The sequence below is a fragment of the Geotrypetes seraphini genome, chromosome 4 (assembly GCF_902459505.1).
Source record: "Geotrypetes seraphini chromosome 4, aGeoSer1.1, whole genome shotgun sequence".
Taxonomy (NCBI): Eukaryota; Metazoa; Chordata; class Amphibia; order Gymnophiona; family Dermophiidae; genus Geotrypetes; species Geotrypetes seraphini.
In genome coordinates, this window is record NC_047087.1 from 6,930,419 (window position 1) to 6,943,751 (window position 13,333).

The 13,333-nt window shown below is 42.9% G+C and overlaps 1 protein-coding gene across 3 annotated transcripts in view; it reads left to right on the forward strand.

Annotated features, from left to right (window-relative positions):
* The window catches only part of FANCA (FA complementation group A), a 184,026-nt gene that overhangs the window by 70,396 nt on the left and 100,297 nt on the right, over positions 1 to 13,333 (forward strand). For all 3 annotated transcript variants that reach the window (XM_033940379.1, XM_033940381.1, XM_033940380.1), the window contains exons 16-23: positions 1,764 to 1,859; positions 3,916 to 3,975; positions 6,051 to 6,139; positions 7,575 to 7,635; positions 7,724 to 7,773; positions 8,189 to 8,265; positions 9,219 to 9,329; positions 12,420 to 12,556. In XM_033940379.1, coding sequence (XP_033796270.1) covers positions 1,764 to 1,859; positions 3,916 to 3,975; positions 6,051 to 6,139; positions 7,575 to 7,635; positions 7,724 to 7,773; positions 8,189 to 8,265; positions 9,219 to 9,329; positions 12,420 to 12,556 — 681 coding nt within the window. The remainder of the gene's footprint in view (positions 1 to 1,763; positions 1,860 to 3,915; positions 3,976 to 6,050; positions 6,140 to 7,574; positions 7,636 to 7,723; positions 7,774 to 8,188; positions 8,266 to 9,218; positions 9,330 to 12,419; positions 12,557 to 13,333) is intronic.

Below are 13,333 nucleotides of genomic sequence, written 5' to 3' on the forward strand. Positions count from 1 at the left end.
TTCATGTCAATCAATCGGTGGTCCTCCCGGTCTTGGGTGGTCGGGAGGGCTCTTCTGAGCAACGGCAGCTGCGCAAGTTGGATGTCGGTCGGGTCCTCCGCTCTTATGTGCAGTGGACCCGGGAGTTCCGGAAATCCGATCATCTATTTGTCCTTCTGGCGGGTCCTCGTCGGGGGGCTGGCGCTTCTAAGGCTACTATTGCGCGTTGGATCAAGGAGACGATTGCTTCCGCTTATCTTCTGAGACAGAAGCCTGTTCCGGAGTTTCTCAAGGCTCATTCCACTCGGGGTCAGGCAGCTTCTTGGTCTGAGTCGTCGCTCGTGCCTCCAGTGGATATTTGTAAGGCTGCGGTTTGGTCCTCCTTGCATTCCTTTGTTAGACATTATCGAGTTGATGTGCAGGCGCGTCGGGACGCGGTGTTCGGTGAGCGTGTTCTGGTATCAGCCCTTCGGGGGTCCCGCCCGTGAGAGGGACTGCTTTGGTATGTCCCATTTGTAAAGATTAACCTCTACTGGTCTGGAGAGTGCTAAAGAAGGAGAAATTAGGTTCTTACCTGCTAATTTACTTTCTTTTAGCTTCTCCAGACCAGTAGAGGTCCCCACCCTGTCTGTCTGTTGTTGTTGTTGGGGCTGTTTCGCGGGCAGTTTTTGTTTTTTGCTGCAGGTTCTAGTATTTTTCTAGGGCCGGGGAGAATTGAAGAACAGCGGCTGTGGCTTAGCTGGCGAACTGTGGGGACATTTTCCTTCGGGTATTTCTCCTCTGCATTTTCCAACAGTACTTGGGTATGTTAATTGTTACTCCTGTTCGGAGTATTGTTTATTTCTGTTTCCAGTTCTTAGTTCTGCTTGGCTATTCGGCAGACTGAGGGAAATAGAGAAGGGAGTATAGTATATACTGTCCCACAGTTTTGTTTTCAGTCTCCACCTGCTGGTCATGATTGGATATATACCCATTTGTAAAGATTAACCTCTACTGGTCTGGAGAAGCTAAAAGAAAGTAAATTAGCAGGTAAGAACCTAATTTCTCCTTAAACTTTGTAAACTGTGTAGGCCGTGTTCAGTATATCAATTTTTTAATAAATTAGTTGCATAACTTTTGGCCCTCCCTATAGATAAGTGAATACAGTTGGGCCACATTTCTCATTTACTGGTAGGGTTTCCCCACCCCAAAGCAATAATATAGTTAGTCTCTGAACCTAACCTTAAAAGTGCTTTTCAATATTAACCCGTTATTAAGTACTTGAGGCAATGAAGGGTGACAAGACTTACCTAAGGCTGTAGGAGAAGTAAGATTTGAACCTGTGTCTCGCAAACTTTGCCAAGCCGCAGCACACTAAACTGGTGGTCACGGCTCGAGGGCATCCGGTGCATGGTGCGTGGACATCAACACGATGACATCACGTGCATGCGTGATATCATCATGTCGACATGCGCAAAGGCCCTCCAGACGGTCCCTGAGCCGCCAGTAGGGGGTGCTAGAAGGGAAGAAGTGTGGGAGGAGGAGCGGTGTTGGCGCCGCTTGACTTGCCTACAGGATGTGCCTCTTTCCACGAGAGGCAGTCATCTGGCATCTCGCAGCACACCTGGAATCTCGTGCGGTACCCTAGTGTGCCACGGCCCACAGTTTGCAATACACTGATTTGAACCATAGCTCCCCTGGTTCCCAGCCGCCGCCTTCAATCACGGTGCTCTGAGTTAAACCATACGTGATACGATGAATAGACCTATAGAATTCTGTCTAATCTGGCCTTTCTCTTGCATAAGGTCCATATCCTCTATCCTCCATTTGTGCAAACAAAGTATCGGCCGCTGCTGCTGGAATACGTCACTCTGGCCAAAACCCGACTGGCAGATCTCAAGGTGACTAGTGATTTTCTCTTTCTTGTATCTTAGCGTCACTTTGCGGCATGCTCATAAACGGCTTCGTTCAGTGTTCTTGGGTTTTTGTTTATTGGATTTTTTTTTTTTTTCTTTAATTATAATTTGAATATTACATTATTCAATAATACAAGGGCAAAAAGGGGATCAGGATACTAAATTCAACAAAAAGAAGAATAAAGGAAAAGATAAGGAAATAATTCTCAGTTCACCTACGCAAACCTTGTATCATTCTTTACTGTTTAAGGGATACTTTCTCCTCAATATCTTAGCGATGAAACATACAAGAAAAATAAGAAATAAAACTATTTCTGCTACTAGAAATTGTTGTAGTTGAATGGGATCCCAGAAAACATATTCAACATCATGTAACTTAACTAAACATTTACAAGGAAATTTTAAATAAAAAGATGCCTCTAGGGCCAAAACTCTAAGTTTTAACCTCAAAAACTCTTTCCTTCTACATTGAGTAGCTCTAGAAACATCCAGAAAAATCCTAACTATCATATTTGCCGGCGTATAAGACGACTTTTCAGTACCTTAAAATCCTCCCCAAAGTCGGGGGTCGTCTTATACCCTGGGTACTGTTTACATCACAGTTCTTCAACCGCCGGTCCGCGGTGCCGGTGCGCAGAAAATTCCTGCCGGTCCGCACAGGATCGGCGAGATGGACCCGTTAAATTTTCTGTCCCGATGGTGTTTGCAGAAATCTTCTGTTCCTCCCAGCCTCGGGCGATCAAGACAGGCAGTCATTCCCTCTGTGAGTCTCGCCTATGCGGAAACAGGAAGTTGAAACAAAATAGGCGGGACTCAGAGAGGGAAGGTCCCGACGTTTGCAGCCTGTCTTGATCGCTGCCCCTGCTGAGTCGCCGAAGAGGGCCGCGGGGAAAGTGCAGGCAGAGAGAAGATGGTCAGCGTGCGCGGGGAGGTCAGCGTGTCGATTGGGGCCATCAGCAGCGTTTGTGCTGAGTCTGCCCACGTGCAGGATGCGGCGGGTAGGGGCCTCCAACTCGTCTTGGGCGGCTGGGCCTGCGGTGCAAAGCTGTTTTTGCCGGCTTGGGGGGGGGGGGGTCGCGAATCGGAAGAAGGGGTAGTCTTATACGGCGAGTATATAACAAACTCTATATTTTAACTGTAAAAGTTGGGGGGTCGTCTTATACGCCCAGTCGTCTTATACGCCGGCAAATACGGTAAGTCACCACAAAATTTTATTAACCTATTTTTAAAGTAAAGTTTCATGTTTATTGGATTTTTAAGCAAGAAGACAACTGAAAACACAATGTAAAATGCAAAAGTCAAATACAACCACAAGTCCTGAAACCTCTCATAGACACTTACAATCTAGCTATGAACAAAAATCATCCCCCCCAAACCACCCAAACAGTGTTCTTGTTTTAAGAACACAGTAGTTAAGTGTCCTCGTAAGAGCCGATCTGGAATCGAATGTGGTGCAGATTCCCTGTGTAGAAACGTCCTAGTTTAAACTGAGTTCGGTCGATCACTCCCTGGGTTGGTTGAGGCTGCAAAAGCCATGTTCACACGCCCTAGTGGGAGGCAGTTAGTGACTGGATGTAGAGCCCATGTTGCAGGGTCCAGAAAGGAGCCTTGGTCATGACTTTCACTAGAAAGACCAGACTAGATAAGTAAGGAGAATATAAAATAAATTATTGGGAGGCAGTGAATGGAGACTCACGGTGCCAGATCTAAGTCTCAGTTGAAAGTACAAAGGAAAACAAGGAAGCTGACGAACCAGAAAGTTGCCAGTCATCGACTATTTGATGAGGGCAGGGGAGGGCTTCAATGGCTGGGAGGTTGTAGATGGGCTGGAGTAAGTCTTAACAGAGATTTTGGCAGTTGGAACCCAAGCACAGTACAGGGTAAAGCTTTGGATTCTCGCCCAGAAATAGCTAAGAAGAAAAAAAAATAAAAAATTTAAATTGAATCAGGTTGGGCAGACTGGATGGACCATTCGGGTCTTTATCTGCCGTCATCTACTATGTTACTATGTTACTATGTTTTGACATGCAATCTTTTTTAGGTTTCTATTGAAGATATGGGATTGTTTGAAGATTTATCTTCAGCTAAGGAAAGTGCCCAGGTATTTATTCATTCAATTTTCTCCCAGGGGAACTCAGAACAGTTTATATTAATTTATTCAGGTACTCAATCATTTTCCCTGTCTGTCCCAGTGGGGGGATTAAGTGGCAGCATGTGTTTGAACCCACAATCTCAGGCTGTTGAGGCTGCACCACACTCTTCCCTACTGCAGCACATCTGCCTGTTCAGCATATTACTGCCTCAGAGCACTGCAAGCGTTTGCAATGTATGTGCTTAAAACTGTGAAACAGTCTCCCATTTTGCTATGTGTGGGCATGAAGGTGGGGCCATGATATCTTTGCTTGGTGTAGACTACATGCTTTTACAGTCAGCCGTGATAGGCTGATGTCCTAAACTGTAAGTGCCCAAAAGATATATGTTGATGATTAAGCTAGAACAGGGGTCTCAAAGTCCCTCCTTGAGGGCCGCAATCCAGTCGGGTTTTCAGGATTTCCCCAATGAATATGCATTGAAAGCAGTGCATGCACATAGATCTCAGGCAGATTCATGGGGGAAATCCTGAAAACCCGACTGGATTGCGGCCCTCGAGGAGGGACTTTGGGATCCCTGAGCTAGAAGAACTGAAAACCCCCACCAAAATGTTTTTGTTGTATCTTCCAAAGAACTCGGCCGATAGTTATGAAATGTAGTGCATCGTGTCCTAAGTGAAGTTGATGTGTACGTACTATGTTGAAAATATTTCCTACCACACGACAACTTGTGAAAATTAATTGTTGCTATGGGATTCGTGCAGATGATGGTTTGTAAACAGTTTCTGTATCAAGATGGTTTTCACTGCAATAGACTGAATTCTGATAAAGAACTTGGTACTACTAAAAGGTTACAGCAGTTGAAAGAGTTCCCACAGAAGGGTTGGAACAAAAAGGCCTTGATGTGGTTCTATGCAAGATCCGAGCAACGGGCACTGTGGATCGTAAGCCACGCAGCGGATGACATTGTAGGCGATCTTGTACTGAGCCAGGAGGACGTGCTGCAAATACACTGAACAACTCACCAAATAGCAAGAGAAGCAGGAATAAGCCAGACAACTAGGGTTAGGATAATCTGAAATTAAAATGTACCCAAGAGTTAACTTAACACAACAAAGACACAGGCCTAAAACAGTACAAGCGGCTTTTGACCAAGTAGCCAGAGCACAGCGTCAGCTTCATCTGATTTACAGAGGAAAATATATTTACAGTAGCTCCACCAATTAACACACAGAATGATCACCTATACGTGTGAAGTGTGAGGCTAATACCAAATGCCTACTACAGACCCATCCAACCTTCAGCCAATCCGTCATGGTCTCGGTTACAGTCTCAAAACTCGGATTCACAGATCTATTCTTCATTGATCCTGGGGTTAAGATTAATGTCGTATATTACCAGGACATCCTCTTGTTGCAGCTGGACAATGCCCCAGCACATTGGGCAAAGGACACCATAGAACTGCTCCAGGGGCTGACCCCAGACTTCATTGGTCCAGGCCTAAATGCAGTTGACTACCAGAGCTGGGGGCCGATACAGCAACGTGTCTACTAGACAGTGAAGACCTTAAACAGCGCCTCATCTCTGTTTGGGCTGAACTGAAGCAGAGCGATGTTGACCCGTCCATTGATCAGTGGCGGCCAAGGCTGAGGGTCTTCCTTCGTGCAAAGGGAGCATCTGCTTCACTGAAACCTTACTTTTTAACTTTACTCCATAAAACTTTTTTTATGTGTTTTTATTCAGTTCACAATTCAGGTAGGGTTGTGGTTTGATTGGGAAATATTTACATTTTACATCCACTTCATTCAGAACACGACCCACTGAATTTCATAAGAATTGACTGAGTTCTGTGGAAGATACGACAAAAAATATTCTGGTGTGTTTTTCTTCGGTTCACTGTGTGTGTTCATATATATGTTATGTTAATTGGTTTATTGGTTTACTCAGTTTGATATCTTGATATAAAGCCTTTCAACAATTCAATAACGCAATTTACAATAACAAATAAGTAAACTTCATCACAATAGCAAGTGGATTTCTTACATTATGGGATCTTTTCTCTCCTTTTGTTATCTGCATGAGAAAGCCAGAGTCCCAGGCACTCCAGGATGTGGAAAAGGCTATCAACATATTTGAAAATACAGGGAAAATACCAGCTAGTGTGATGGAGGCCAGGTATATAATTGTTGCTTCAACTGTAGGAAAAGGAACGGGGGGGATACATAAAATTGATATAAAGCATGGAATCTCTCTGCAAATTAGTCACAAAGTCAGTGATTTTGTAAGACTTTCCTTATCTTTCCCCAGAATGTATCAGGAGATGGAGAACAGAGCTTGCGGCCTGTAGCTTCCCAGTGTGTTTTTTCTTCAGCATATGGTAGACTAATAATCCATGCAGCGTTGCTTTGTTTTCCGGCAGCCAAGTCTCTGGGTGGAATGGCAGCCGTGCAAGTGTCTCCCATCCCCTGGTCTTGGCCAACTAGTTCCTTCACATAGGGGATATCTGGAGAAGTCCAGTTGCCCCCCTCCCCCACCTTCAAGGAAGGGTAATTATTACAAAAGAAAAAGCTCAAAATTAAGGAGAAGCAGCTTTAGGAGCTCAGTGTCATGGGTAGGAATGATGCTGAGAAATTTGGGGGAGCAGCTGAGTTTGAAGCCATAACTGGTTGGTTGCAGAGACAGCTAATTTGCCTGTAGTGGAGGTTGTAAGTGCACTGGGAGCAGTGTTTTAGTGAGGGACCAGTTGATGGATCTCAGGGTGGTTTGGCTGCTCATTATGCCATACACTCGAGGCCTCCTGTATGCCTTTTCCACCATTTCACTTCTCACCCACATAAAGTGTTCTGCATCATTGGAAGTAGGCACGATCCCACTAGTTTGAAAGACTACATATGCCCTAGAATAAATGATAATGTACAAAGGACACGACGTGACCTCACCTGGAGTATTGCGTTCATTTCTGGTCGCTGAATCTCAAAAGTGATATAGCGGAATTAAAAAAGGTTCAAAAAAGAGCGACCAAGATGATAAAGGGGATGGAACTCCTCTCGTATGAGGAAAGACTAAAGAGGTGAGGGCTCTTCAGCTGAGGGGAGATAGGATTGAAGTCTACAAAATCCTGAGTGGTGTAGAACAGGTACAAGTGGATCGATTTTTTTCACTCTTTCAAAAACTTGGACATGCTCAATGAAATTACATGGAAATACATTTAAAACCAATAAGAGGTAATATTTTTCATTTAAAGAATACTTGAGCTCTGGAACTCTTTGCCAGCGGATGTGGTAAGAGCAGTTAGCGTGTCTGTCAGCGCTCTCTTTCTAGGGCTGGTTCCTCGCCTAGGCCAGTACAGCGATTGGTTATCTCTGGAGGGGTGAGCTTGATCCACACGGCCTCCCTGATCCTCTCCTCAGCTTAGCATGGAGCCCTCTTCACTCAGACCTTCCCCCTGAGGGCCTCCTTTTCTCTACACTGACTTGGGGCATTTACTCTAGCCTGGTCTGAGCCCCCCCCCCTTCTGCCGTGTTTTCAGTCTCTACTTCTCTCTCGAGTGTACCTGCAGAGCGCTTCTGTGTTCATTTGGTCTGATTTTGACATTTCTGGTCTTTCCTAGCATTTTTCGCAGACCATACTTCACTGGCCGCTTCCTTCCTACATTGCTGAAGCCACGCGTGGTCAGTATGCATTTCATTTGCTTTTTACTTTGGAGATCGGTTTATGAAAGTGAATGTATTTCCATTTTTCCTTGCTTTTACCTTTCAGCTGCCAAAGGGTACAGATTCACGGATGGCATTCATAGACGCTTTAAAGAGGTAAGAGAACTGGCTAGTTACCTGGTTTACAGAGTAGAGGGTAGTCTGTGTGTGCTGCCCTTTTGTAGGACAGAGGCAAAGGTGGACTGTCTAAAATAAAGGTCTATCTTCAGACTCTTGTAGAAATCTCTCTTATGGGGTTGGTATGTTTTAGGCCAGGGGTGTCAAAGTCCCTCCTCGAGGGCCGGAATCCAGTCGGGTTTTCTGGATTTCCCCAATGAATATGCATTGAAAGCAGTGCATGCAAATAGATCTCATGCAGATTCATTGGGGAAATCCTGAAAACCCGACTGGATTCTGGCCCTCGAGGACCGACTTTGACACCTGTGTTTTAGGCTAAGCATCTCGATGCGTTTCATTTCTTAAAGGGGGTGTGAGGATCTCTGTTTTGATGTTTTATGATTTCATTTTGCAGAGCAGATAAAATCCCAGCCAGTGTGTACTCGGAATATATCCAGGGCTGTCACTTGCAGAAGCAGAAACTGCTGGAAGGTGAACGATGTTTGGTCATGGTGTGAGGTGACACCCTCCCACCTTCAGTCTTTGTGAACGTGCATACACCCTTTCTTCTTCTCCAGGGCACCTTGGGTGGTTGCATGGGTTTGCAGATCGGACCTAAGCTCCATTTGGGGGTTTATTTTTATGTTTAAATCATTTTTATTAAAGATTTCCAAACAATATAGCACAATTACAAGAATACCAGCCAACCAATCTCAAACAGCTATAACCAACCCCAAACCCCTCCCATCCTCCCTCCCCCCTTCCCACCCACCCTGGGAGCAGCAGCAACGTACCTAAACCCAGCAGATCTGTGGGGGTTTATTTTTAAAGCAAATCTTTTAAATGCTGTGAAAGTTATACACTGAGAAGACAGAAGCAGCTGCCTTAGTGATATTAGATAATATGGTATCCACAGTAAAGAATCCCTTAATTCTCAGGCATTACGCTTGAGTTCAGACAAACAAGCAAATGACCTGCAGTATTTCATTTTCCATTTGGTTTAAAGTAGTCTCCAAACCTGGGTTCGTGAAACATTTCAAGAGTTTTGTATGTGTATGATGACATCTTAAAGTTTGGACTGAGGATGAACAAATTGATCATGCTGACTCGCTGTGAATGGGACTTTCAGGGATAAGCGGGTCATAGCATGAAGTTTAGCATTTGCTGTGTTAATGTTCTCACTTTTGGATAATACATGGCATTGTAGACAATTATCCCTATCAGGGGGGGCTGGGGGTTTGAGCCAGGATCATTTTGCTTTGCAGTTTTTCCACTGAGCCTTTGATGTGTTCGAATGCATTCCGACTTTGTTTATTTCTTTTCGATTTGCGAGTCTTTCCCTTTATTTTCCGTCTTTCTCCAGCTGTTTCCCAGGTCCCACATCTGGCTCAACAAAGACGCAGGAAGCAATGAATTAATAGAGCGCATTTCTCTCTCCCGTGCAGGTGGGTCAGTAGTGGAGATGGACGTAGACCAGTCCGAAGAGCCCATCAGTTTGCTGAAAGCTGCGCTAGAAGAAATGAGACATCTGATGGCAGATTCCAGCAGATTTGAAGGTATGTGGCTCTGCATCCAGGGAGAAGACAAGCAACCAGTAAATGTTGCAAGCTGACTGGACCAAGTGCTCTGTTTAGAATCATTACAAATAAGGGTGAAGTAAAAGGCTGCTAACTTTTCTTCATTGGGAGTGTCCGATGTGATGGAGAGAAAATACCCAAATATAACAATAAAAACCCCAAATATTACATTGTATATTCCAAAACAGATAACTTTTTTATTATTCTAATAATTAGTATTATAGCAGCATTTGTCAAATCAGAAATAAATCAATTTGGACATATACAATGGAGAGAAAAGACCTCATACCAACAGTGCCGGCATCTTTCTGTACTCGATATCAAAGGACAAATGTCTCCACTATCTCATCAGCTTTCTACGATTATTTAGGGCTACAGACATGCCATTTTTGTTCGCCCATTTTTTTGGCCATACAAAAGAATCTTAGTGGCTATGGCTGTGGCTTCTTCATTCGCCCACTCAATCAAAGTATTTAATCTTTTTTGAACGTTTTCTGTAAGCATAGCGTAGTTTCTCTAAAGAGACTGCCAGAGCAGGGGGTTTTATACAGAAAGTATCTCGTTCTAGTAAGACCTCCCCCTATTGGATAATCCAAATGCCTATCTAACTTCCTCTCCATTCTTCGCTGGGGGGCCCTGAACAGGCTTAGCGTCTAGAACGTTCTTCTTCTTGAAGATTCCATTCTTCACACGGGTACAGCATCACGTTATCAGTTCTTAGGTTCCCGGATGGAGTGTTTTTGCTTCTTTATCATATCAATGTTGATGGTGGCAGGCTCCACCATACAGCAAGCTAAGTGTTGCCTTTTTAATTAAATGATAAGTTATGTCATATATAGTTTACATGATTTATGTCACGTATAGTTTATATAATTTATTCACACTGTCCAAAAGAATTTAAGCATTATGCACTTTTTATAAATATGTCTTTTTAGTTTTTTGTTTCTTTACACATAGTGGAATTTTCACGAGTTTCATGAACACCAATCAATTAAGTCTCATGCATATCAATTAATTAGGCTTTTTGCACAAGCACTTTATATATTTAAGAATTCTTCAATCTCAAAATATTTAAAACCAGTACTTTTAATAGTTAACCTAATAAATTGAGTGATCATAATATTTAGGATACCAAATGCAATTAATTAATTAGATTTCTAATCCTAATTTTTAAGCTAGTATTTATAATAGTAAGTTTAATAACTTGAGTGATTATAATAATCATAGGATATTAAATGTAACTTATAATAAATAAATTAAAAGAAAAATTAATTGTGGTAGGGGGTGGTGGACATAAATGATTATAATAATATACAAGACAGGAACCTGGAATGGTATTTATCATAAGAGGTTCTCAAGATTGAAGTCTGTATAATTTACGATATGTCCACTACACAATTTTCTTTGAATACTCAATAAGGATCAAGACTTTATTTTTATAATGATTTAGACACTTATGATGATATTTTTAATAAATAATTTAATTTAGATTTGTTATATTAAATGCCATTTTTGGCTTTCATTCAAAGTTTTGAATAACATTAGAATTGATGTTTTGACCATATATTGATCAACTTATCTTCCCTCCATCTTATTTGCTTACATTTATAGGGTTGATATATGATTAAGGCCTTTCTATATAACACATTAGCATCTCAGCATCTAAACTGAAACTAGTTTGCACAAGCCCGTGACTAACAACTTCAGCAAAATGTAGGAATAGGTCTCACAACCTGTAAAAGTCTCCCATAGGCTCCTGCCATCCATCTCAAGGGGTAACCAAAAGGATTAAAGAGATGGAATGTCTCTCATATGAAGAAAGGCTAAAGAGTTTAAGGGTTCTTCAGCTTGGAGAAGAGATGATGGCTAAGGAGCGCTATAGAGGTCTATAAAATCCTAAGTGAAGTGAAATGGGTAAACATGAATTGTTTACTTTTTCAGAAAGTACAAAGACTAGGGGGCAGTCCAAGAAATTACTTTTAAAACCAGTAAGAGAAAATAATTTTTCACCCTGTGCATGAATGTTTTATTGTAAGTCGCCTAGGTTTCAGGCCGATGATAAATATTTTAAATAAATACAACTTTGGAACTCCATGCCAGAGGATTTGGTAAAAGAAATTAGCATAGTTGGATAAAATTATTTGGACATATTTCTGGAGGAAAAGTCCATCAACCATTACAGCAGGGTCTCAATTAACCAACCTTTGATTATCCTACCTTCTGGATTAACCGATGACCAGTAATCTAGACTCTGCCCACTCCCTTGCACCCTCCCAAATGTCAGGATAATCCATAAATGCATCCTACCCACTTGTAGTTGTAGCTCAGTTATTGCACTGACGGAAACCTATAGTCATAGACCTATAATCATTGCTTGATGGGAACAGTAGTCATCTGAGGAGAGTGAACACTAACCAGGAATTGAACCCATTCCTTCGCATTGCAGCACCGATCTTCCAGCCTGGCCTTAAAATGTACCACTGTAATTGTTGTCCAGATCAAAACTTGAGGCTTAAAAGCCAAGTGAGGGCTTTCTTTTAAGCTCTTTGGAGCAGGGTCTGTCTTCTTTGTGACTCTGTGCATTGCTGCATACGTCTGGTAGCGCTATGGAAATAATAACACCTGCGTAATATAAATGTGCATGAGTTGAGTCTCTTTCATTTGAAAGGAGACTCTGCAATGAGAGGGCATAGGATGAAGTTAAGAGGTGATAGGCTCCGGAGTAATCTGAGGAAATACTTTTTTTACGGAAAGGTTGGTAGATGCGTGGAATGGTCTCCTGGAAGAGGTGGTGGAGACAGACTGTGTCTGAATTCAAAAGGGTCTGGGATAGGCACATGGGATCTCTCGGAGAAAGAAAGAGATAATGATTACTGCGGATGGGCAGACTGGATGGGCCATTTGGCCTTTATCTGCCATCATGTTTCTATATAATAATAGTAGTAAGAGAGATGCCTTTTTATCGCCAGTCTTGGAAAGTTACTATCACCTTTTTTTGTGGAAGCTAATTGAGCCTCTTTTCCTTGCTGCTTTCTCTTGAACTTGTTTTTCCTTCTCTGTCTGCTGAAGCTCTTCCACCACAGATTGCACTAATTTCTGAGAGACTGCAGGCAATAACCGCAGGCCGAGAGGAGGATCGAACTGCTTTTGTTTCACCAATCCAAACTGATGCCCTAACCACAGACTTGAAGGGACAAGATAAAGAGGCAAGTGGGGGGCAGAATCAGTTGGTAATGAAGGGTCAGGTGGCAAGTAAAACCGAATCACTATGAGGCACTTTGAAAGGCAAGCAATTTATTTGGTTAATCCATTTTCTATCCCTTCCTCCCCAAAGTGCTCAGGACAGGTTACAGGTTAATACGCATAATACACAGTACAGTTAACAGGTTCCAATCTGCCATAGTTAGAGTGCAAGTTTTTATCCTAAAGCAACTAATACTAGTATCCGGACAGAGAAAGTACAACCATGTGTCCCCATTGTTGAGACTTCCAGTCCGTCACAGGCGTGTGTGTTGTTTTTAAATTTCTCTATGGAATATTCGATCCTTCAATCCCTCTATGTTGGGATGCTGTTAGATCTTGTCACTCAAGGATTACAACAATTTATAAATTATCATTCTTTAGCACTCTCCAGACCAGTAGAGGTTAATCTTTACAAATGGGTATATATCCAATCATGACCAGCAGGTGGAGACTGAAAACAAAACTTTGGAACAGTATATACTATACCCCCTTCTCTATTTCCCTCAGTCTTCTTTCAGTCTCCAGCAGGTGTTGATGTGATCTGTACCCATCTCCCTTGGTAGGGCTGTTGGAACTTGTTTAGGGGGTTTATAGTCCCTGTTTTTGGCCGGACGGAGCTTGGGCGGACCCTGTTTGGGGGTTCGTCCGACCTCGGGGGTGTCAAACCCGGCGGGTCTCGAGCGGGGTCCCTCCCCCCACTTCCTCCACCTCCCCACATTTTTTTAGAGGAGCCTCAGCAG